The 24,676-nt window shown below is 41.0% G+C and overlaps 1 protein-coding gene across 5 annotated transcripts in view; it reads right to left on the bottom strand.

Moving 5' to 3' along the window:
* sh3gl3a (SH3-domain GRB2-like 3a) overlaps positions 1 to 24,353 on the bottom strand; it is a gene marked incomplete at both ends in the record, with an annotated part of 31,041 nt that extends 6,688 nt beyond the window's left edge. For all 5 annotated transcript variants that reach the window (XM_080520987.1, XM_080520988.1, XM_080520989.1 and 2 more), the window contains 5 exons: positions 1,197 to 1,330; positions 2,673 to 2,816; positions 2,901 to 2,973; positions 5,079 to 5,147; positions 24,309 to 24,353. In XM_080520987.1, the coding sequence (XP_080377113.1) occupies positions 1,197 to 1,330; positions 2,673 to 2,816; positions 2,901 to 2,973; positions 5,079 to 5,147; positions 24,309 to 24,353 (465 nt within the window). The remainder of the gene's footprint in view (positions 1 to 1,196; positions 1,331 to 2,672; positions 2,817 to 2,900; positions 2,974 to 5,078; positions 5,148 to 24,308) is intronic.
* Positions 24,354 to 24,676: the final 323 nt, after the last annotated feature.

The raw sequence follows: 24,676 nt of genomic DNA, 5'->3' as shown, positions 1-24,676 counted from the left end.
TCAATATTCTTCAAATCAGAGGTTCCACATGAGCAGAAAATGATCTGAATCAGGTTGATTAGTGACACTTTACAACATAATGTCCTTCTTCAAAGAGTGCCAAGAAAAAACCCTTTTAGGTTTCCAGTGTAAAGTCCAGTGCACGACCGTACAAGCTGGACTTGTGTAATTTCCAGTCATGCACAGCCTTTATGTTGAACTTTCTGTCTCAAAGCAGGTCTTTACTCATTTATACGGATTTGTTCGGGTATGATGATTACGGGAATGTGTTATCTCTTTTTCTAATTTGACAGACTGTTTCACAGACACATCACTCTCAGACTGAAGGCACGGCAGAGTGTTAATTAGCTCAAAAATCTTTTCCAAGAGAATCTTTTCTTTCCCACCGACACTCATAATAGCAAATGATTTGAACATATGTGTATTAACAGTGCCGTAAATAATGAAAATAATCTCATGCCACATCTTTTGTAATAGTAATCTTTTAGTAACTCATTCCTAGTTTGCAATTGTGGATCAGATACTTATGAAGTCTAAATGGTCTATTATTACTTATTACCTTAGTTTTGTCAACTCAGTCTGGCCATTTTAACATTAATCTGTATTATAATAGTGATGACTGTATGTTGGAAGTTTATCTCACATGTTTTGTTCTTTCTTCTCCCCAATATAACCTTTTAAGAACTATCTATTGATGAGCTGTTGTTTTTTCCCAAGGAATGCTAACATGCAGATTATAGAGCATCATCCTCTACTAACTTCAGCTAAACTTTATGAATGAATCGTTCATCAGTCTGACCTGCACAGTAGCAAGAGAATTACATTGTATTTGTATTATTTTTTAAAGATTTTAAAGAGAATCTGTAATCTAATTTTTCTGAGATGATCTGGCAGCGATGTTTGTTTGTAATTCTTTATTTCATTCAAAAGCAATAAATAAATAAACAAATTAATTAAGAATAAACAAACAAAGTCTTTGCAATAAAACTTCACATTCAATACATTCTGAATGAAAAGGAGCAAAAGAAAAGATACTCTTATAATATCTGCTCCTCAGTTGCCTTAGTGTGTGTGTGTGTGTGTGTGTGTGTGTGTGTGTGTGTGTGTGTGTGTGTGTGTGTGTGTGTGTGTGTGTGTGTGTGTGTGTGTGTGTGTGTGTGTGTGTGTGTGTTGTTACAGCAACAGTTAGAATGTACCGTGATCTCTTTGAGTTCTTTGTCCTGGAGATTCTGCAGGGGGTCGATAAAGTTTTGTTTGACGTTAATGTCCAGAGAGTCCTTCACGTCTGCCATCTGCCTCATGGCCTCACCCATGTCCACCAGAGCGGCGCCTGGGAGACAGGGAAAACCAACACAAGCATGAGCAGCATGCACACTTCTGATTGGTCCAGAATTCCAACCTTCATCACTTCTCAGTTTAATTTTCAGCGTGTGGAGTCGGGTTTTAAAATGTGTTTCAACACATTTTAGCAGGAAGACAAACAAACGAAACTGCCTAAAAGCTGGATTTAACAAATATGATTCTGTGTGCCTGACGCAGGTAATTTGATGATACTTTTTAACCATTGCTGCTACTTTATTGATATTTCTTTCAGCATTATTAAAGTTCCAACACTGTCAGTGACGTAAAAACGAAGCTTTAAGTAACAGCTAATGATTTGAAGGGGACATTGAACTTAAACAAAGCTTTGGCCTTGAAGGAAGAGTTATCAGCTCATTTTCTATACATGTGACTTAGGTCTTTCAACTGTCAGTGCAAGTCATTTAATCGCCGTATCATTAGTGTAACTAATTTATAAATAAACCATTATACTGGTTCTAGTCCACGATGTAGCTGCTGACCCACATGTTGATGAATAAACAGCTTGGGTCACAAGAAGTGACACATTAGTATTTCTGAGAATCCGTTTCATTGAATGTGGTTTTTAGCTACTGCAAAGACAAACTCACCCATTTCACCTCTGTTAATATTTGTTTTGAAACCATTTCGTAATTTTTAATGTTTGCCACAGACTGGTGGCAGATTTTTCTCTTTCGTTTGTGCACGGATTCATTAGAAAGGCACGTCACTCATGTGAGGGTCAACCTGCTACAAGTGTTCGAGCACTTTTAAACATTACTACTGTGAATACCTTTTTGAAAAATTCCTATGTTTTTAAAGTTTCACAAGACAAATGACAGATTTAATCTGTGCATCGGTTAAACCTAAAGCCATTACTGATGAAGCAGTTTCTGTCCTTTTAGTTATGTGAAATTGGTACGTACGTGTCTTAAACGTGGCAGAAAAAGTCAGGAAGCTGTGCATGTTGAATTCTTTGTTGCGACAAGGTTTTGCGGCAATAAATGCTCTAAGTGTGGAAAAGCTGCATATTTTCCTTTAAAACTGTTTCGTAATTGTAAAAATACATTTAAAAGTTAAGCAACAGATTATACACCTACAGTATCCGATGCAGTGCCAAGACATTTGTGAAAACAAAAAGATTAATTCACTTTTTCTACTCGATTTATCATTACCCTGTGACATCTGGTTTCTATCACCTCCTGTGTGCACAGCCTTAGTATGAAGCAATTACTACCAGAATCATTGTTTATTAAAAAAACAAACAAAAACAAAGTGTTGTATGTTTGGGTGTGGGTAATCTGTAATCTCTGTGGAGTTCTGCGCTCTGGTACCGAACACCGAGGCGTCGCCGAGCTCGTGGCCGTAGCGCAGCATGCAGTCTCCCAGGAGGCCTTCAGTCTGAGGGTATCCGGTGGTCTTCACCTGCCCCCGGATCTTCGACACCGTGTTCAGCATGTTCAGTTTGGCTCGAGAAGCTACAGAGGACCAACACGTTCTTTCAGATTAGCCTACAGTGGTAGAGATGAGGAAAATGTCCCGCGGCGTTTTTTGTCGTTAACCTGGATTGGGCTGAAGGTATTCCGTCGTCTTGGACAAGAGGTCAAACACCGACTTGTTGGTCACTTCGATTTTCTGAGGGAGAACAGAAAGCTCACAGTTAGGAATCTGGATCAAATACTTCCAACGTGTAGATGAAACACATTCAGGTTTGTGGCACAGTGATGCCGAGGTTTAGTACTCTCGCCTCGTACAGTTTTTCATCCATGGGCCAAAAAAATGTCTCGTAGGCCTCATAACATTGGATCTAATGCCAAGTTTATGCAACATTTTCAAGTGAAAACTCAAACCTTTGTTGTGTTTTGGGTGTCTGTTTAAAAGACAATGGTGCTCGGAGGCACTGAAAATGCAACTTTGGGAAAACACTTTTGTTACATCTCTGTGGCAACGGAGGAAAACACAACTTTCCTTCCTACAATCAATAGATACTGAGTGGACCAAAACGGAGACCAACGACAGATTAAAGAAGCTTTAATGTTTACCATTCTCTGCGTGTGCATGTAGATTTCATTACATCAAAACTGCCCCCACTAGTGGCCCAACATGAACACAACACTGTTTTTCGCATTTCTATTGTTTCAGTGTAAACAGACACCGCTGGGTAACGCGAAACTCTCCTGAAACAAAAATGTAAAAACGATGCGTTTTCACTTGAAACGTTGTCGTGTAAACAAGGTTTAAATTGGCTTTAGTTGTTGTCCGGGAAGTCTTGTTTTCTCTCATAAAGAGTGATGTGCAATGTTGCAGTCTGTGTTCAAGGACGACCCGTCTCAGGACTGTGTCCTTCAATGCAGGAAGCAGGTGGACGTCTCTCAAAACAGTTCAGCCCTTAAGAAGGCGTCTGACTTCAGAGTTCGACAAACTCCAGGACCAACACGCAAAGGTTGTACTGTGACATTGTCTCTTCTTGTAAGAATAATCCAATAAAATTGTTTTAAACTTTTTAAATTGCTGCCAGTCTGATTCCTGTGTATTATGTCTCCCTGGGTTTTGTTTTTTGTTTTTTTACAAGGAAATGCTCCTGACGACTGTGCGTCTCTGTGTTAGCAGTGTGAACCGTCTTACACACATTCACACACACCTACACAGCAGTTGTGAGTGAGGTGTTCATTTCTCATTCACCAGGGATCGAACCACCAACCTCAGAATTCGTGGACGACCTGCCACCACCTGAACAAAGAAAACTACAAGAGGTTCAACAGGGTAAAACAGGAGGGTGATGTAGAAGCGTGAAATATTTACAGGGCTTCTGTGGCTTGATCAAGATCCCTGAATGCTCTCAGAACAACCATCTCTCCTCCAACCTGAAGGTTCTCCGGGGTATACCGTCAAATGGAACAGTCCCAAAGGAGCCTGTGGGCTTGTTGCACTTCTTCTCATCCTCCTGCACACTCTCATTACTGCGCGTCTCTCCAGAATACGTCTCATGTAAGATCAGAGCCTCTTACTCTCCAGCGCCTCTGATAAAGCAGGTAGAGAAGATGAATGGATAGATGATGCCACTCATTTCAAACCTGGCTTCGGTTGGTAAGTGGCTATCTGTTACCTCAGCCTGGCGATGCTCCTCTAATGGGCCTGACCGCAACACTTTCTAAGACCAATATGACCCACAGGGGGAAAGATGGACACAAGTTCTTTTGCACCTAAAACAATGCAGGCGCCAACAAAATTGTTAGTCTGAGGCTTTCAAACACACCAACAAAGAGGGCCTGTCTTATATCGCACTATGTACATATAGCAGATTTGTTTAAATTAAGCGCAACATAAAGACACAAGCAGACATTTTTTTTTAGATTGTGCATCTTTGGATCACTACATCTGATTGTGTCCTTAACTCAAAGCCTGTGTTTTACAAAGGTTTTTGCCTTCCCGATTTAAAACCTTCCGTAAAAACCCTTTAATTTCCCCAGAGTCGAGAAACAAAGGTGGTTACTGTCGTCCACACTGATGAAATGGATGAGTGAAAAATTCATCTTGTTCAGACGCTGCACGATCACAGGAAACAAGAGTCATGAAACAAACTTTCCGAGTTAGATGGCTAAATACAAATGTTATAAGAGACCTAACTAGATTACCATTTATTCTCATCCATCTCCTAAGATTATCCATAAAAGTGTTGGGAAGGCTGCGGAGAGAGAGAAACAGCTGCATGAATGCTTTCTGTGACAGACTGAACTCACCCTTTCCATCTCCATGAAGTCTTCATCGAGCTTCGTCCCCTCAGCCCCGCTGATCTTCTCACTGAGGAGCTGTAGACACACACACACAAAAATATATATAAAAAGCCTACAAAAGTGAGGAATACCAAGATACCTTTACGGGAAAGAAAACAGTTTGATACATCCTTTTTTTTATTATTATTATTGATTCCTGGAGTGTTTGCAAAACCAAGTTCTATAAATAAACCAGCTGTAATGTCAGGAAATTATCAAACTTTGCAAAATTTTACATTGTTACTTGAATAAGGTGAAATGTAATATTGCATGCAACTTTTCTGAAACCCTGCAACTACGCACGTTCACCACAGCCGTAGTAAACAGTTCTTCTGCCCATTCGTGAGAAAATCCACAATCAACAGCACCAACTCGTGGCCTGGCATGCTAACTACATCCTATTCTGTGTTTCTGCAATTGTTATGCATTGTTTTCAAAACGTTGCTGTGTAAATGCAATTAACTTTTCTGAAATAAAAATGCAACAACAATGAGTTTTTGCTTGAAACATTGTCGTGTAAATAGGACCTTTAGTTTACATTAGCTGTTGGCTGAAGCATTAATGGGTCTCAGAAGCCACATGAGACGGATTTCAGTCTGACAAGTTGTCTGACAGCTGGTAAAGTAAAAACACTTAACTCAAAATCATTAATTTCTGAAAAAATAAAGATCCAATACATTAAATATGTTTTATTCATACTTTAAAACATGCTATTGATCAACTAACAAGTGAAGGACTAACTATGTAGAAGTTAAGGTCATGTTATTGTGTCAAAACAATCCTGGGACTTTTTAGAACTTTCTAAGTCTGAGTTCTAAAAGGGTTTGTTATGCAGAGCCGTAGTTTTGTATCTCAGTAACTGAGAATAAAAGCACAGTGTGCTGGTATATAATAGTTCTATAGTTTTCAATAATGTAAGATGTTCAGGTGAATTAACTACAGTCCAATAGAGAAATGCCTCTTTGTAATCAGACCCAATCAATCCACAGAACTGGATTTGTTCACCCTCTCTCTTTGAAAGTTGCCACTTCGTGATGAGTCACTGATTGTTCGGCCGTGCGAGACGGTTTTCCCCTGACTGGTTTCTACTTGACATTAAATGCAGCCAGAGTAAAGGCAAGAGCACTTCCCAGCAGTTGGTCCATTATTCACTCATCTGTGGTGCGTTGTGTTTCACGCAGCATGATATCATCCTCACAACCTGTCAGTGTGCCGTTTGTATAAAGATAAGCTCAGTGAATCACAGAGGAATTTCCTGAAACAAATAACTGAAACTGGCACCGATCCCTCTCTCTATCTCTTTTCAGTTTGAACACACCTCTTAGTTCATCATAAACTTTAGTGGCTCTCTCATTAAAGGTTGTTTAATCGAAACCGACAAGGTTCTTCAGTCTGAATTCAAGCAGCTCTTTCAGACTTCAGAGATCTCCTGTGAACTTTAGAGCATTCCACAACTCTTCTCAGTTTATCATCGCACATCAACGTGATGCTTGTTTTCATTCTACAATAAATACGATGGGGGAAAAAAAAGCCAAACAAACGACTTCAGAAGAAAATAGTTCTGAAGAAATTAAATGTCTAGTCTGATCTTATTTCATTATAAACCAACTAAGTCCCAGGAGAACACGGACTGGGAGTCGTGACACTCTGGAGGCAAAATTACTGTCCATCTACTCGTGCATATGCAGAAGAACTATCTACTACAGCCGTGGTGAGCATGTACAGTAGCTGCGTGTGAGAATCGATTTTGGCAAAGCAGTTCTCAAATAGTTGCATCTTCAGTGGCTGCGAGCACTGGTGTCGGGTGAGCAGACACACAAAACGCAACCAAAGTTTCGCAATTTCTCTTGAAAATATTGACGCGTAAATAAGGCCAGTAATAATCAAAGTGCTTTTTTTTTTTTTATACAATCTGAGGACATTCACTGCCTGAGCAGCAGTGGCAGCATTACTCACCCTGCATGGCTTTATGTGGGCCAAACAGAGGAAAGAGACTTTGACACCATTCCCCTGATGAGAGGATTAAAATTCTGTGAGTGCAAATAGTGGACTAATACTGAAAGATTTAGGGCAGCCGGCCAGTTAGGAAGTACTGTACATTTGGTGTTTGTAGGTCAGTCGACTGAGCTGGCGTTTTACAAAGGAAAGATCGGCTTTCAGGACCCTACATGTTGATCACTTGCTGCATTTCCACCACATTCCAGCTGTCCACCTGTCAACATACTACATATCTTGCTTGCTACATTCCACAACTCATTCCGAAATGAAATGATTATGAGATTGAAGATCTTCGATGAAGACAGGAAAACATACCACAATGTGAGTATGAGTGCTTTAACAGTTTATGTCCATGCAGTGCACTCAACTCTATCCTTTCAGCAACTGTACCAGCAAGTTAAAGATTGAGGTGCAACCAAGCAGGAGACGTTGTGAGTCAATCCAGGACCAAAAATGAGACGTATCTTGTGCTGTATAACCGCAACGCCGAAAGGACTTCACTCGCTCAGCCTCAACCATTTTGTACACGCTCACACATCAATGGTGACTGCTGTCATTTAAGGGGATCGCCACCAGAGAACAAATGGGCCTGAAAGTCTTCCCACGTGCACTTTGACACGTGCACAAGCCTAAATGAGGGTCAAACCATGAACCCAAGGACAAACTTTCATTTTCGACCAAAAATATCTAATAGGTTTCATACGGAACTGAAAATAAGTGCACATGACGACTGTGGTCTGTGATATCAGAAAAGTCACACGCCTCTTCATCGCTTAAACACACTCATGAATGCTTAAACTGTTAGGGGGGAAAAATTTAATCCCAAGACTTTATGTCCATCCATCAATCTATAGACAAATGGATTGATTGTCATCACAATCAGGAGTTCCGCCACTGCTAAAACTGAATGAAAGGTGGGGTAAACTCCACATTTAATAATGTTGAATAAGACTTTAAGAAGTACAATGTTATAGGAATCTACTGCATGTTGTCTTAACATTTATGATTTACATTCACACTACATGTCCTCATTCAACATTTCTGAAGAAGATGGAAGAATATGTGCAATAATAATGGAACAAAGTATTGGCAACTCCCTATAGATAGGAACTCAAGTGGTTGTTTGACACTGAGCTTTAATTTGTAGAGAAGTAAAGATAAAAACAGGATGGGGGGAAATGTAACAGTGGCAGGTGAAGTGCAACTAAGAAATAATGAAACACAACATTGATTAGCTAGTGTTTAGACAGTTTTTATGTGGATTATTCTCCTCCAGTATTCATTGTTCACATTGTGCTGAACTTGGTGTTGGAAGAGGTTTGATCCACTGGTTATTCGATGATGTGTCTGACTGACTGCGCCATCAGCAGATGAAGTGGCAGTTAATAAATATCCAGCATGTGACAGTCATCATTGTCACCTTGCGATTGGTGTTAATTGAATTATCACCACAGCTTTGACAGAAAATAGAGATGCAGCGTGCCAAAGAGCAGATGCATGGTGTTAAGAGTATTTTAGGTGTAAGACAAACACGTGTCACGGACAAGCACGTCTTCGGAGGCTGTAAAGTTATTATTAAAAGATTTCTTTCTTTTCTTTTTTTTACAATTCGCAACTCTATAAAGCAGGCAAAGGTAAGTATCAGATTACAAAAGGATCAGGATGGATACTTATAAATACTTAAAAATCAGCAAATGTTGTTTTGTGACCTTGAACCTAGATCTTAAAATGGATTGATGCTCGTGGCTGTGTAAATGATAGACGTCTCGATACCTGGAAAACAGAGTACCAGTCAATTCTCAATGACAACACTCAGTCATTACAATCAGGCGGTTATGTAACATTGGGTAATAATGCTTGATATTACATTAGCAGAAAGAGTGATTCAAATTATATAATAGCTGTTGAAGCTGGGAACCGGTTATATTTAGAAGCAATGAGGGAACAACATCCTGCCAAACAGTAGCTGAGTTTATGATGAGTAGATAACTGAACTGCTTGAGGCAGGGGGTCACATACAGAACTCAGAGTACCGTCGTATGTGAATTACCTCAACCTCCGATTACACCTCGTTTCAGCAGGAAGCTGTTAGCACAGCACCGAGTGCTGTATGAGTGACGTGATGCCCTGCAGTCGACCTCGAGGGCCGGTGTGTCACACCTGCAGTCACAACCGAGAGCAGCCACGTTTCACTGCTCAGAACATGAGGAAAGATTTTCCTAAAATCAAATAAAATGTATTTATTTATTTATTTTAAGCAGTGTATGCAGATGGGGAACATGAGGGCATTGAAATCACAGGTCAGTCCATGTGAATCATATCTTGGAAGACGTTATCCAAACAGTCTTGATCAGTTTGTGCTGTTCCCTTGATGAGACTGGCTGGTGATGAGCTGAGGTATGTGAACTATTTCCTGTCTGAAATGCTCCACCTATATATCCCTTAAGCTCAGTTTTGCTTATGAAATAATTACATTTTTCGCCGCTTCTGGATCTGGACTTGTACTTCAACTCGTCGAGCATTTTCAGTTGCTGCCCCGAAACACTGAAACAGGCTAAATAGCAATATCCGGTGCTTGAAACGGTGAACTTCAGTCAGCATAGAGAAACAACCTGATGCTCAGTGAGGATGAATGAACCTCATGAGGGAGTGAGGGAGGAACTAAAGGAAAGCAGCCATAAGCATCGTGTTGCAATGTTTTCCTGCCAGTTGATGACGACAGCAGTGCTGGACGCCGAGTGAGAGCTGCCAGGCCTTACGTAACCTCTGTGACTGATCAAACACATTTCCAGTACCACTGACGGTTTGTTAAACCATTGGGGTGTGTGTGTGTGTGTGTGTGTGTGTGTGTGTGTGTGTGTGTGTGTGTGGGTGGGGGCAGTGACGCCACATTGACTTTGTTTTTGTGACTGCCACACGTTGTGATTAAGATCACATTTCTGCAGTTCCATTACACAAGCATGCATTTTCTGATACCAATAATGTTGTTTCTATGAAATGTAGTATTTCAATTTCTCAAATTGTTTAATATTCATACTCGTAACTGCTTTGGATTTACCACTGAAACATGTAACATTCTCACATTAAAGATCTGTGACTGTTATGGTCCTTTCTGGGTCGAATCCTCACACTTTTTCTCTCTTTGATTTTACAGGATATGTTACCGTGTCCATCGCCTCCCCATCAGGTCCCTTCTCACCATTTTCCCATAATTATCGATTACCTGACGCTAAAGTCAGATATTTGAATATATCGGGACACTTGGGTCTACAGAATCTTTCCTCAAATAAATGTTGGGATTTCTTTGTAATTATTATGAAATGCATATTAAGTAACATATTATATAGCTGTATTTTCTCACAGATTGGTGAACCACTGCCAACCTTTAATCCTGAGAGAATCTGCCTCTCTTAAATACTCTTTATAAGTCACTGATCTTTTTATAGCAGAAGGAACATTTTTGCAACAAGATAACTTACTGTTTTCAATGTATGGCTGTAATACAATTTCAATAATTCAGCTGAGATTATTACCTTCAATAAGCGTTAAAAAAACGTTTTTTTAATCACCTTTATGGTTTTAATCACTGCATCCTGATGCACGGCTCTCCTGCGTTCTTCCTGGTACAGGTGGTGTGCATCGACAGTATGTGTAGGAAACATTCTAACTTGGAGAGCTGCCAACAGTAAGAAATCTGCAGGCACCAAGTGGGTCAGCCTGGGTAAAATTAGCAGACTGGGAGCAAAGGAGCCTGAACAGACTGGCAGAGTATTTCTAGGACAGTTTAATAAGAGAGGTTGCATTGTGGTGCAGGCTGAAAGATAACATAAAGCTCTGTTTTCAAATAAAAACATGTTGTTTACAAGAGGGAAGATTTATGAGTCCAGCTTTTGTGGTTCAAGAAACTAAACTCAAGACTGATTAACTCGAAAGCACACAAGCACACCGAGGTTCATAAAACAACAAAGTTTTAGTTTAAAAGTCTTATAAGTGTAAGAGGTCAACAACAACAACAAAAAAACAACATATTGTAAAAGCAGCCTTTGAAGAGTTTGTAAACAATTGTTGAGTTGTGATATAGATGTCACAAAAGCGGATGACAATCATGAGTTCATCAAGTTCACCATCTACAACTATGTATATGACCACAAATAACGTGGATTATCTTTATCATATTCCACCTGCAAACAGGCGACACAATAACCAGCAGTGAGTGTCTTTACCTCAAGTTCAAGCTGCTAGAAGAGCAAACCAGTATTTTTACAAAGTCCAACAAAGAACCAGCGTCGATGTCAATATCAATATCACTCTTCCATCAAGTTAATTTTTACACATTGCGGGGGAATTATTTCTTCACATGTTGTTGCCCTTCTCAGAAAACTGTATTTTTTTCAAGGTAAAAAAATCAATGTAACACATCGCTCACAATAAGCTTTGTGGGGTTTCGGTGCAAAAATAAAAGAGGAAGGAAGCAGCAGAGCCTGATGGGACAATGCCATGCTCCAGGGGCCGGAGGCATTAAGAAAGACTGTAGCAGCAGGTGACAGCAAGGGCAGAACATGGCTAGTGCCGACTCAGCGTTTAATCCACGCTGACACTGTTTATTCTGCATGTAAGTGCAGGAATGATCCTGAGCAGTAGGTTCACAGTAGGTTCAGCAGTCGCTCTGCAAGTTAAACTGTTCCAGTCGATGGGGATCGACATGAAAGGACTGCAATCTTCTCGAGGATGTTATCTGTTTCTTCCCGATCAAAGGTAGCCATCACAGCATTGTGCCTTCAGTTTCTTTTATTATGTGGCAGTGGTGATACATCACTGGCTTCCTACTTCCTGCACTCTGAACGCAGGTTTTCCCAGAGGGGCGTTGGACATCAGAAGGAGGACACACTTGGTTTCTTCCTTTATAGCAAGATTTATTTTTTTTTCATCAGAGAACTCCCAAACAAACTAAATGATGACAAAGCAGCTAAATAATAAGACCGTAACGAAAGCAGACATAATACAATATTACTATATCACATTTTGTATTTACTAAAGCTTCTATAACTCCGTTTTACAGAGCTTTTGTTATTTTTGTCTTTTCAAAGGTTTAGTAATTTTGTATAAAACTTACCAAGGAGTTAGCATCCACCGCGACACCAGCTATCAAAAACTACTGAAGAGTACCACGTACCTGATATCTTTTTAGTACATTGCAAAACTGAAATTAGTCAGGAAATGCAACGTGCAGTGAAACCTGCACTTTCACATACAACGCCAGCACAAATCCACTGGATGAAAATATGAACGTGTCATAACGTGTCACTTTAAAGCCAAGTAATGCTATTGGCTAGCATTAAAGCACTGTAGGTTTAACTTTTTTCAGTACATAACGTAAAGTAACTTCATATATCCGATGGGTGAAACAGTTTGTAAAGAGTGAAACGAGGATTAGCCCCTCCATGCAGTAGCTAATGCTTTGCAATGGAGCTCGTGAAGGTTTTAGAGAAGCGTGGTTCTCACAGGACGGCCAAAGTACCAACATATAATGTAAAGCAACATGATGCAATACTGTAGTTTATGTTAGTATCTAAAGTTATGTATTTCTTGTTTTCGAAAGATTGAGTGCAGTTTATTTTTTACTTGTACATTACAAGATATTTTTATATATTTAACAGGAGTCTTTTTTTAAAACATGCTCAATAAATGTTGTTCCAAATTCAAAGATATAATCGTGTAAATAATCGTGATTTCAATATTGCCCAAAATAATCGTGATTATGATTTCTTCCCATAATCAAGCAGCCCTAAAAGAGGATATCGAAGAGAAAGAAGATCAGGGCTGTTCTCGAAAGTTCACAAAACCACTCATTTAATGTATTTGACCACACAGGTTTGCTGAAACATTGCAGCATTAATCAGTTTGCATTCATTACACAGACTTCCAGCTATTTCTCAAAGAAATTTTAACTCACTACGGTAATTCTAATCTGAAGTCTTTTTAATCCTAAAAATAATTAACCTCTTGAAGATTTACCTTTAGATTTAGAGGTTAATGAGACGAGTCAGATTTACAGACGGCGAGGTTAATGAAGTTATTGCGATTTGTCCGGGTGTTAGTGCCGGCTCACAGTAATGCCTGAATAATGTAGAGCTCAGACTTGTGCCTGGGCCTCGTGCTGTGCTCGAACCTTGTGGGAAATTTGTCTGGGCAAAGTTATGAGACACTCAAGTGTTTTCGGCGACTGTGACACAGATGGTTATAAGGTGAAAAAGAGAGTGTGAAGCTCTGCCTGTTTGCTGCTTGGTGACTCATTGTCAGTGTGTCACAGATCACACTTTCCCCCTCGGTTAAGACACTGACAAGAGAGAGTGTCGAGCTTCAGCTCCACGTACGGCAGCCTCCTTTCAGAACCACGAGGAATGTCTCGAGGAGGTGAATCACCGAAACGCACACGTACACAGGAATTCGGCTTTTGTGGGTCTGTGTGTGTTTGTGTGTGTGTTACCAAAGCCACACTGCTTCACTTGCGACTCCCGGAGCAGCAGCACTGCAGAGGTAAAAACAGGTCGCAGAAATGTGCATGGAGTGCAACTTCTGGACTTTTGTAGATTATGCCTCACTTCTAATAACACGGAGAACTGAGCTTTCCAAAGCACAAACAATAGTGACATCATTACGACACGCTCTGGACTATTTGTTGCTGTTTTTGAACAGGAGTCTGTTTGTTCAGAGGTGGGTGGGATGCAGTGGAAACTGGAGCCGCCCAGTGATTTCCCGCTGAGATCCTGTAACCTGCGAGCTGCGCAGTTCAAACAAGGTCCTGCATGTTTTTACAGTTGGCCAGTTTCTCTGAAGCCTGACGCTCGTTTGCATTAAAAACCACAACACCGACATTGATGCGTAGTGTTATTGGACATATTTTGAAAAAGATTACAGTACTTATTTCTCTCTGGCAATAAGAGATGTTCCATGTGTTGGACAGCAGCAGCAGCAGCATGTACAGGTGTAGAAATTGGTCTGATTCTGTTGTGGCTGTGATCAGTGCCTCAGTTCCATGATAAAAGATTCTTGATTAAGTTCAGGACTTGGACAGACAAAGGCCCAAAATGCAAACAGTGCCACAAAAAGCACAATAAATGGAAGAGACAACTCAAAACTTATCTCAACAGCTCAAGGAAGGACATCCGGATCTGTGCACAGAATTCAAGGTAAGGTTTCATTGGTTAACTGTAGACTGAAGAGGCATTACCTTCGACACACAAAGATAACAAGGAAGGCCTTCATGCCAGTGCGGATAAGAATTCCAATTTCTTTAAGTAAATAGACAATCCCTCGGGATTTGTGTGTGGGTCTGAAGCAAATTCTAAGTATATACTGGGTGGCTTCGTGCATGGATTAGCTGATAAGTGACTGTACACAGGACAGTATTGTCGAACAACCAGGACCCCCCACAGAGCCCATGAAGACCCCACAGTGCTCCCCAAAACTGTTATCAGAAACACCAGAAGGGATTAAAAGAAGTCATCTTACTAATACAATTTTGCCATATGTGCATGCAATCAAATGTCAACTCAGGCCACTGGGTGGCTTTAGTGCCAGCCTGGAATTGGCAAGGATTTCAGAGGTTCGGCTCAGCTTTTTGATTTCATTGATCTAGATTGTAGAGAAAAATGTTCTGGATTTCCACTGAAGCTATTTGAACATTAGTATGGTGGCATGGCGAAAATATCGGTCGCCAGATGTATTTGTACTAAACACACAATCGGAGGTCTTTTTGTTGTGTGGTTAAAGTAGTTCTAATTTCTGTTAAGTGAATTCCTTAAATATGTTTATCACATGAAATGTAATATACAGATTCTATTATTCTATTATTGCATTAACTGTTTGTCGAGTTTCTTCTTCAAGAGGCAAAAGACACCATCTTGTGCCACAAACTTGTATTGTGAGACTTTAATAAAAAGGCTGTTGCAATGGGACAATTGTTTTTTTTTTTTTAACTTTGGTAGGTATACCAACAGCATAGCACTGTCTTTGAGATGAAATAGTGAGTTCTCTTTTGAGTCATCGAGCTGATATTTTAAGGTTATATTTATTTAAATTAAGCAAACAATCTGAAATATTGTATTTTTAATTAAATAGTTAGAGAAATCATTGTATTTATTTAGCCTTGACTAAGTGCATGTTTTTGGGACTGTACCCAGAGGAAACCCACACACGAGGAGAACATGCCAACTCCACACAGAAAGGCCCTGTATTTGAACCCACGACATACTTGTTGTGAGGAGAGAGCGCTTAACCACTGCCCCACCGTAAAAGTACATTTCACCTTGATAACACGAGAACCAAACCCTATAGGCTCTCTATATGTCGGTAATGTTGAAAAGCTTGAAATGTCCTTGGAGACATCACACAAAGACAAGAGACTTTCATTCAGCAGATACAGTATCGAATAACACTGTTATCTACTGTGTTCATGTGGAATCACAGCTTTCGCAGTGTGTGCACGTGTGCGTGCATGTGTGTGTGTGAGTGTGTCTGTGTGTGTGTGTGTGTGTGTGTGTGTGCAGCAGGAAGGAAGCGGCAGGAGCAGATTGTGTAGCAGACACTGTATTGTTTACATTTCCTGTTAGCAGTCACATGTATGAAAATCTCAACCTCTGCTCCATTTCAGATCGTTTCAGATAATCCAAGCTGCTTGTTGTGGGGCCATTATCTCCCGATAAGACGAAGACCGCTGGAAAACAGACGTAAAGGGATTAACTCGAAAATTTGTCTTTTGTCAAAAACCTCAGACAGGATGACAAGACAATATTGGATTAATCCTCCTTTGTTATGTCGGTGTTAAAGCTGCCAGTTCAGATAATTGCCTCATTACAGTCCCGTCCAGAATGGGGACACACTTGTCCATTAGCATCAGCCATGTCGCCAGCTGATGTGCCTGGTCAAAACTAATGTAATTATTACCTCTTCAGTCAGAATGACTGGAACAAAGAGCCATTATGGCAGCTGGTTCACTGGTCAGCGTGAACGTTTGTATTTTACATTCCAATGTTATCAGTTTACGTCGCTGCTTAAAACTTCATAGCAGAAGGTAGTCTATAAAAAAAATAAATAAATAAAAATAAAACACCGGCATCTATTTGAAGAGTTTCACAACTGAATTATCATGTCTCTGTTTGACGTCGCCGTGTGAAGCTTTAAGCTCCGAGAGCTGTGCACGCTCAGCCTGTTCCGTGTGTCCAAGTATGCGTTAATCGAGCCAGTCTGATTAAGTCACATTAGACAGGAGATGATACCGTGAAGTACAGGAAGACTTATTGAGTGGTAGACAGGCTTAACCAGTTCAGAGATTGAAAATGGATCAGGAGAGTTTCTGAGCGGTAAATTCAGAAGGTCTCCAAGGAAAAAAGGTTGGGAACGACGAAGCGAGACAACAATGGTCTTGCAGCTAGATTTTTCCTTGAATACTCACATTCTAAAACAATGGTTTATGTTTAAAACTGGCATCTTATTGGCTGAAAAATGTATTAATGTCAGTCTGTTTTTGGACTCTTTATGCACTCCTGGATGAATTGTGTGAAATTGGTACAAGTCGTGATCTAAAACTAACACAGAAAACACTTCAAAGTTCAGCTGCAAACCAAATCTCTAACCTTTTGGCATCATTTTATTTGAAAAATAAGAGGTTGGACTAAATAGAACATGCCATCAAGCGGTGAGCCCAGGCTATATTGGCTCTTGATTAAGTGCCATTCAGCTCATCTTTTTTTGAACGCATTTTCTAACAGCATCCATTTAATAAAGCCCAAAATGCCCCTAAAGTAATTGAAATGAGGAAGAGCGTTTCAGCATTTTAATGGCTGAAAAAATGGGAACAGCCTATGATTTACAAAGCCTCTGGATTAATCCTCTTGTAATTTTAAGTGACGTCGCTCATCATTTTTGGAGACGAGGCGAGTTCACACCAAGACAAGCTGCCAATGTGAGGGTGACTGGTGAAATTCCCCCATGCGAAAAGAAAGTGAAAACTGCTTCGGAACAAACTTTGTGCGACAAAAAATAAGTATGATTTGCTCTATATAAACAAAAAGTGTGCATAATCTAAAGCCTAAAAGTGCTGTAACTACTGTTTCCCTAAAGTTTGTTATGGTAAGACATGATGAGGATAATGTTGGAGCGTGCAGACATGAGTTATATCTCAGCAGTGTCCTTCAGGGTTATGTAGGACCAGTTTTTTTCAATCAGGGACTCAAACCAGAACCCAAAAAGGTCCTGGATACTGGCTTCGAACCTCACGGTCACACCCTCACACACTGCTTTTCACAACAATCCTGTGATTTCACAATCTATTGTTCCAAGTTGGCTGCAGCTACCATTTTATTTCTAATCCCAACTGAATTCTGCACCATTGTTCTGAGTGTGACAAACAGCAGCGAGTTCAGCTGTAGGTTGTAGAGCGCTTTCTCAACACAGACAGAACAACTGAACCAGTTTCCTCACCAAACATACTTGAGCATATTGACTGTCTTGGTTAAAAAAATAACCAAGGTTTTAGTTGGGGAATGATAATGATCCTGAAGCATAAAAACCAAATGAGTTTCATATTCAATTCTCCAGTTGGAAAGTGACGATTTTGCCTCGACAGAGAAGAAAAGATGTCTGTATCATATGTCACTGTTTTGGGAAACAATCCAAGTGTACGCCCAGTATATCATGTATCAACTCATTTAGTCCCACAAACACAAACTGGCTGCTCCACGTCACAGTGAAGCTGCACATAATGATGATGAGTCGCTGCAATGTTAATGAACTGAAAGGCAGGCTGCCAGGCCGCCAGGCGGCCTGTGGCTCCGTCCCTCCATCGCTCGTCATTAAAGATGGATGCAGTCTTTTCGCGGAGGTGTCAGCTCCTCCACTTCCAAGTGGTGGCATTTTAGTTTTCTGTTGCAGGTGGCCGGCGCACAAAGGTTATTGTGATAGCACGGCGCTCCTGCAGGAGGGGAGATAAGTGATGTCGCAGGCGGGCCAGCATGTGACACCTGGACACCTCTGTGCTCGCACTTGGAGTGAGCTCCTGTGCGTCTGCGTTAACCGAATATTGTGAATTAGAGAAGGTCACCAAGGGCAAATCTTTGCAGAATTGGACACAAAGATTGCCGAGAACGAGGTGCAATTAAACCAAGACACGGGAAACCAATCAATTTTTGATACCAACTTCATCTGAATTTGGATCAGGCAGAACTGAGGTCAAAGGCGTTTCATTCCAGAGCAACAGAGTCTCTCACCAATTCACAACTACAGCACGGACATTTGTTCCTCGATATAATGTGAAATTGTTAAGAAATTCAAATGTGTTTTGCCATGTCAGCTTTATGCTTCAAACACCCTATGATTGTTGACTCTGGTGTTTAACATGAGGAATGCAAGTACAGACTCTCCGCAGACACTGAAACCTCAAAGTGTGGCCGTTTCCTGTTGATACAGTATGTCATAAGAGGCACCGTTCTCACAAAACTCAAGTGACAACATCGATTACAAGTGCCGCGTGTGTTCACAGCAGACTGAGAACCTGTCAGTACAGGCCTGTGTATTAGTGTGTATTAGTCATAAACCTACAAGGACAGAAGGCTCCACCTGTACAACTGACACTGGACTTTGCACGGTAGAAAAGAACAAGTGCTTCTCTGGAGCGTGAGCTCGAGGCTGAGCAGACTGTGCCCACAGCCACAAGCAGCAATGCACCTAAAACACACTACAGGATGTTATAGGTTTGAAGATTTAATTGGGATTTGGCCACGGTCAAGCTGACAGCATGGTTTTCTGTCTCTGTTAGAGGAATTCACAATTATGTATTGTTTCTCGTTTAGCAAAAGCCACAAAAACAGTGAATCAATGAATCGACTCTGCTTCATTGTAACCCAATTCTCACTTTTTTGATCAATTTACAAATACGTTTGTCATGTATTAGTGTCTTCTTTAAGTTCCCTCGAGCAAGGCAACATTTCTGTTTCTTTGTTTTTTTTTTTGCTTTACTAATAAATGCTGACCACATTCCAGTCTGTAGGTCCTTCCAAAACAAATAAATGCCGGGAAATGGAGATTGAGGCGGAAGAGGAGTGATGAGAAACTACAGGTTTGGATCCCCAGCAGCAGTTTGTACCAACCTTCTTTATAGTCCACCTGGGGAATGAAAATAATGAGTCTGTGCAGCTGTTTCCTGTTCCCACCGTTTCACAACACTCCATCTTTGCTTCCCACATATTTGAAATTTGCTAATTAATTTCGGCATATATGCCCTACAACCATTGCCAGAGATCATATCTTTATTGCATCCAGTAATGTGTGGAGTGTCACTGAAGCCTGCCAGGGTTTGTCGATGACGCGCACAGAGGAGATCGAGCCAGACCGGAAGCACCACCACGAAAGGAATAGTAAATCTGATCATTCTTGAAATGAGGTATCTCATGCCGCCGGTTTGTCTTTCACTACGTTTACTGATTATTACATCATACCCAGTGGCACTTTCCCGAGGCACAAAAAATACATAGGGGAAATCTGATCGCGTTAAGCACTGTTCGGTATTGGCAAGTATCCAGATATGAGTACTGGGTTTCCCCGACGACGTGCCTAACGACAGACCTGTCCTAAACCCCACTTCATGATTTTCCAGTAGCTTTGAAGTTTTTGTTGCATTTCCAAACACGAAATCCAACAATTCTGCAAGCAGTGTGGAGACAGCTCCCTACTCATGTTGATTTATGTCAAAATATCAAGAGAATGCATCCCTCTTCACTCAACTTGAAACAAAGACAGTGGGAACAAAGAGTCAGACATGGTTAAAATAAACAGGAATGGACAGCGTTTCCCTTCCTGGTTATCTTCTGCTCAATGACTGAGGGGTTTCAGGCTGGGTCATGTTGCCATTTCTTCTCCAGGAAGCAGGTGAAAAAGCCAACGAGGTTGTTGGAGTACACGACAAATGCTCTATTGTCACGTGACTGATACTTTCAGCCCTGTGGTGTTTCTGTACTGTGGTTCCCCTCACAGCAGCTTGGGAACCTGTTCGTATGGAGTTTGAGTGGGTTTCAGTCTGGGAATCCAGTTTCCTCCCACAGTCCAATAACATGCATTTGAGGCTAATTTGTGACTCTCTAATTGCCGTCAGGTGTGACTGTGTGTGATTATCTGTCTCTATGTGTTTCCCCAGTGATACGTTTCACTACTATCGATTCAAAAACACAGTGAGATCAAACAGTGATGCTGCTCACGGGGGAATTTCCAGGTTTGAATATCTGACCACTATATATGTTCATCGCATGCTCTTTTCTCACATCTGATAAAGTGAGGAAGTGAAAATGGAATTATGTCTTGGTTAAAGGCCTGACATTTGTCTTCAACTTAAACACGGAGAGAATCAGCTCAGACAAGCGTGCAGCAAGCAGCACTAGAAAATAACATGCATACAGGATGTGGCATAGTTGACATTTCGTTCGCGCACACGGGAATCAATTTACAGGTAATCAGATAGATAGATGATGACATTTGCGTTCACTCTGCACGGCACCGGATGCCTGACATGTGACTTTCTCTGGGCTGTGAGGGACCAACAGAGCAAATTACACAGTGGCTCTCTAAATATGTGGCCTGATCTATGATTCACCCAGATGCTGGTCGAAGGTTATCACCGACGTCAAAGCGCCCTCACTGGTTGGATAACTGATGGCCATTACAGTCTACGACAGTCCCAATCTAAGAATAAACGTCCGCTGACCATGAGGGTTAATTTTTTTAATGTTTCTGAACTGAACATGTTCTACGTCAACGACACAGCGAGGCACCGGGGATACTCGAGTTTTCTGTGCTTTTCCTACCAATATATTTTTTGTCCTATTTCATTAAAAATGTCAGTAATACTTGATTTATTATATTTACATTATTTCAGATAAAAGTTAATCATACTAAATGTGCATTAAACCCGCTCACCCTCTCAGGCAAAGATGAGTCACCAGACATTTCACACTCTTAGAGAAGATAAGGGAATGTTCATGTGAAACTATAATAAATATAATTTGGCACACCCAGTTTTAATTAATTTAGGGTCGCGGGCCCTGAATTCTCAGTTGACTATGAGCAAAGAAAAAGTCAAAGTTAGACAGATCGCCTGAGACAGATGAGCAAAAAAATGCAACAATTTCGCCTAATTCCACTTATCAACAAAGCTCAAATGCATGTTTCTGGGCTATTGGACAAACTGGATAAACCTGGAAAAACCTGTCCCCGGGATTAGATTCACACCAGACTGTACGCCAGTGAACAATGAGCCAACAGAGACTAAAAACATCTGTACTTTATAGTGTTTGCCTATCATCATTCCCTCTTCCAAAGCTATATTCCACAGCAACGCCACCTTTAGCCAAACGTGCGTGTCACAGTCTCTTATATAACCATCGCCTGGATGAGGCAGGTGAAACAGGCGGATGGGTGGATTACGGCGGATCGTACATACAAGAACCAGTTAGGTTTGGTTTTCTTTTGTTACAATGGACACAAATCCCAGATGCCAAGCCCTGGCAACTTGCTGAGACAACTTCAAAAACTTTAATTACAATTTAAGGAAAATGTCAATACTCTGCGTGAGTGGTCACAGCCCCGAGGACAGGCTGGGCTCCATTCATTTAAACTCTGATGCAAGACTTTTTAAGGAGACTTTCACAATCAATTTGGAACGCTAGCTGCTTACGGTGAGCCCCCAAAAGCAACTTATAGTGATGTCAAGAAGAAGGAAAACCATACTAATCTCTCTTAGAACTAAAACGACAGTTGCGTTCAAAACATCTCGATGTTTATCATATAGAGCTGGAGGTTTTTTTCGGTGAACACTTTTGTAATGTACCAACAGGCCCAGACCTGTAAATACTGCACGTGACCAGGTGAGTTAAGCTTAAAGAATTGACAGTGAAGTATTTCCCGCTTGACTGAAGACAGCTGGAAATAACAGCACCTACAGCCTCACAGTGCTTCTTATCCACAACGGTTAGGTAATACACAGAATTTTGAGGAGTTTGCTTGATATGCAGTCAGCCTTCTGAGATAAGAGCACAACTGTTTGTGTTTCTGTGGGAATGTTTCCCCTGCAAGCGAGTGGGCATTCAACCTGCAACTCGGAGCTGCAGCTTTAACCGAGTCCACAGCCTTTCTCTCTTCCTGCCAGCAGTCAGCGGGCTGGGATCGGCTGCAGGGGATCTGGCATCACCTCTGTCCTCGGGGAATCTGCCCGACCCCGTTTCTACCGGGGAAGCTACGGGGCTCCGGCTCTCAGCACCGACAGGCTGGTTTCAGAGACGCACCGACACATTGCCAACTATCTGCAACCGCGACCGGTTTACATCAAAGACTGTGTGAACCTTAGGAAAGAGTCCCAAGACCCAAAATGTGAAATGACTCCTGATTGTTGAATTCCTGTGTTTCTTTCAAGGTAAAATTATCTAAAGGGTAAGGATGTTAAAATTAGATACAAATGAGTTTGGGATGGTGATGTGACCAATCTGCTCGATCTTTCCTATTTCATCAGCATAGTGTTGACCTCCTCATAATAGAAAATGAAAGAAAAAAAGATGCATACTTTTGAGGCCAGCAAAGGGGGAAAAAAAACAATTTTTCAAAGGCGACCCTGAGAGCTCAAAATACAACTGCATACTTTAATACAGTCAGCAACTCCTCTCTGTCTCTCTGTACGATAAGAGAACACTGAACAGATGGAGAAGAACCTGTGAAGTCAACATCATGCCAAACTCCGTCCTCCAGTACCTGCACATTTCAACAAGCAGCCTTTCTTTCCAATGACATCTTATCTAAGTGTACGAGGTGCTTCACAGTTAGTCAGAGCCGCCCACCACTCTGTATTTTGGTGTCAGGAGACTGTGGGAAAAGAAAAACCATAATAATTCTAAAATCGTATTTCTATGAGATATGGGAATGGTTATTTGAGAGTACTAGATGTGTGAACAGATGGCAATAATTACAACCTGGGTGCGTGTTTCTGTATGCATTGGAGCTACAGGATACACTGATGTGAATTTATTGCCATTGCAATATCAAAATTTGCAAATGAAAAAACTGTCTGAATTGTGTGGGAAAACGATTATGTTCCCATGCACAATGCAGTCATAGTCAACACTTCATCATTTCAGAATTACTTCATCGCTGGTGGCAAAAAGCCAGCAATCAAAAAAGAAAAGAAAAAAGTTAAGGCAAAATGACCACAAATAACAAAGCCACCAGTTTTATCCATTTCTAATTCGCTGCTGGTGGGAACTGCAGACAGACATGTAAAAATAGAAGTACAAATCCCACACCAGAGGCAAAACAAACGTAGGTATCATATCTTTAATTGCAATACTTGACAAAACGATCACATATTGCATGTTGAAGTAATATGGTCCAGCCTTCATGTGTGTGTATATTCCCTCTCGTGATCTGATGGCGGCCCAGCTGAATTCACAAGATAGTCAAGACCTATAAGATATGCTACCTCAGCTTGCTGGGGTATGATTTCCCAACAGAGCAGCCAAAACAATCCCTTGAATGATCAGACATGTGCAAAGACGTAGACAACACACAACAGTGCACATAATAGATAACTGATTAAACCACAGCTTGGTCGCCTTCCAAGGTCTCAAATAAGGATATTTATACACTCTTATCTCCCCTGTACATAGATAAGGCCAGAGCAACACACAAAAGAAATAGTGTACGTTCACTGGCTCTTTAAACAGTCATTTGTTTCTTATTTCTTGTATCTTATAAGCAACTTTGAGAGACATCGTGCGGATATGCATGAGGATAACTTATTGAAGTGTCAATGTCAACAATAATGCCGAATCATAAAATGAATTCTGGATTTTGTAAGCATTGTAAAATTAAACCGATCAGTTCAGGTTTGTTGGTTTGTATTGGAAAAGAAATGTTGAATGTCTTGTATTTTCAATGGAGTTTGGTGCGAGGATTTCGCCTCTCAAAACGAACTTACCGGGATAAAAAAAAAAAAAAGTAGAAGAAATGCTTCACATCAGCAGGTGGACCTGAGCCCTCCGTTAGAGCATCACCTGGTGCGCTGCTGGTCGAACACCTGGAGCCCGGTTCCGCTAACGGGAAACACGATCCACATCCAAACAATCGTTGTTATGAAGGAGCGATAACAAACAGGCGTCTCCATACCTGACTGGCTTTGTGGAACTGCTTCTTCAGCCCGGCCACAGACATCTTCGACAGACGTGCCAAGCTTCTTCAGCCCCAGAAAAAAAAAAAATCCCGTCAAACTCTGAAGACCGCGGAATGAAAATCTACCTTTAAAAAGATAAAGCCAGGGGGAGCAGCACGCCGCACTCATCAGTCTCCTCCGTTCAACATTCACAGCAGCGGCAGCAGCTCAGTGAAGCTCGGCGAGACGGAGAGGAGCCATACCGGAAGTACACCGGTCGACTTCAAAATAACGGAAGATGATGTCGAACCAAGCCCAACCATAACTATTACTTTCAGTTTATTGTTCGTCATTTTTATCATCACTTTGAAATCTTTAATTTTTT

The sequence above is a fragment of the Blennius ocellaris genome, assembly GCF_963422515.1.
Source record: "Blennius ocellaris genome assembly, chromosome: 1".
Taxonomy (NCBI): Eukaryota; Metazoa; Chordata; class Actinopteri; order Blenniiformes; family Blenniidae; genus Blennius; species Blennius ocellaris.
Note: the sequence above shows the minus strand (reverse complement) of the source record. Positions and strands in the feature narration are given on the sequence as shown.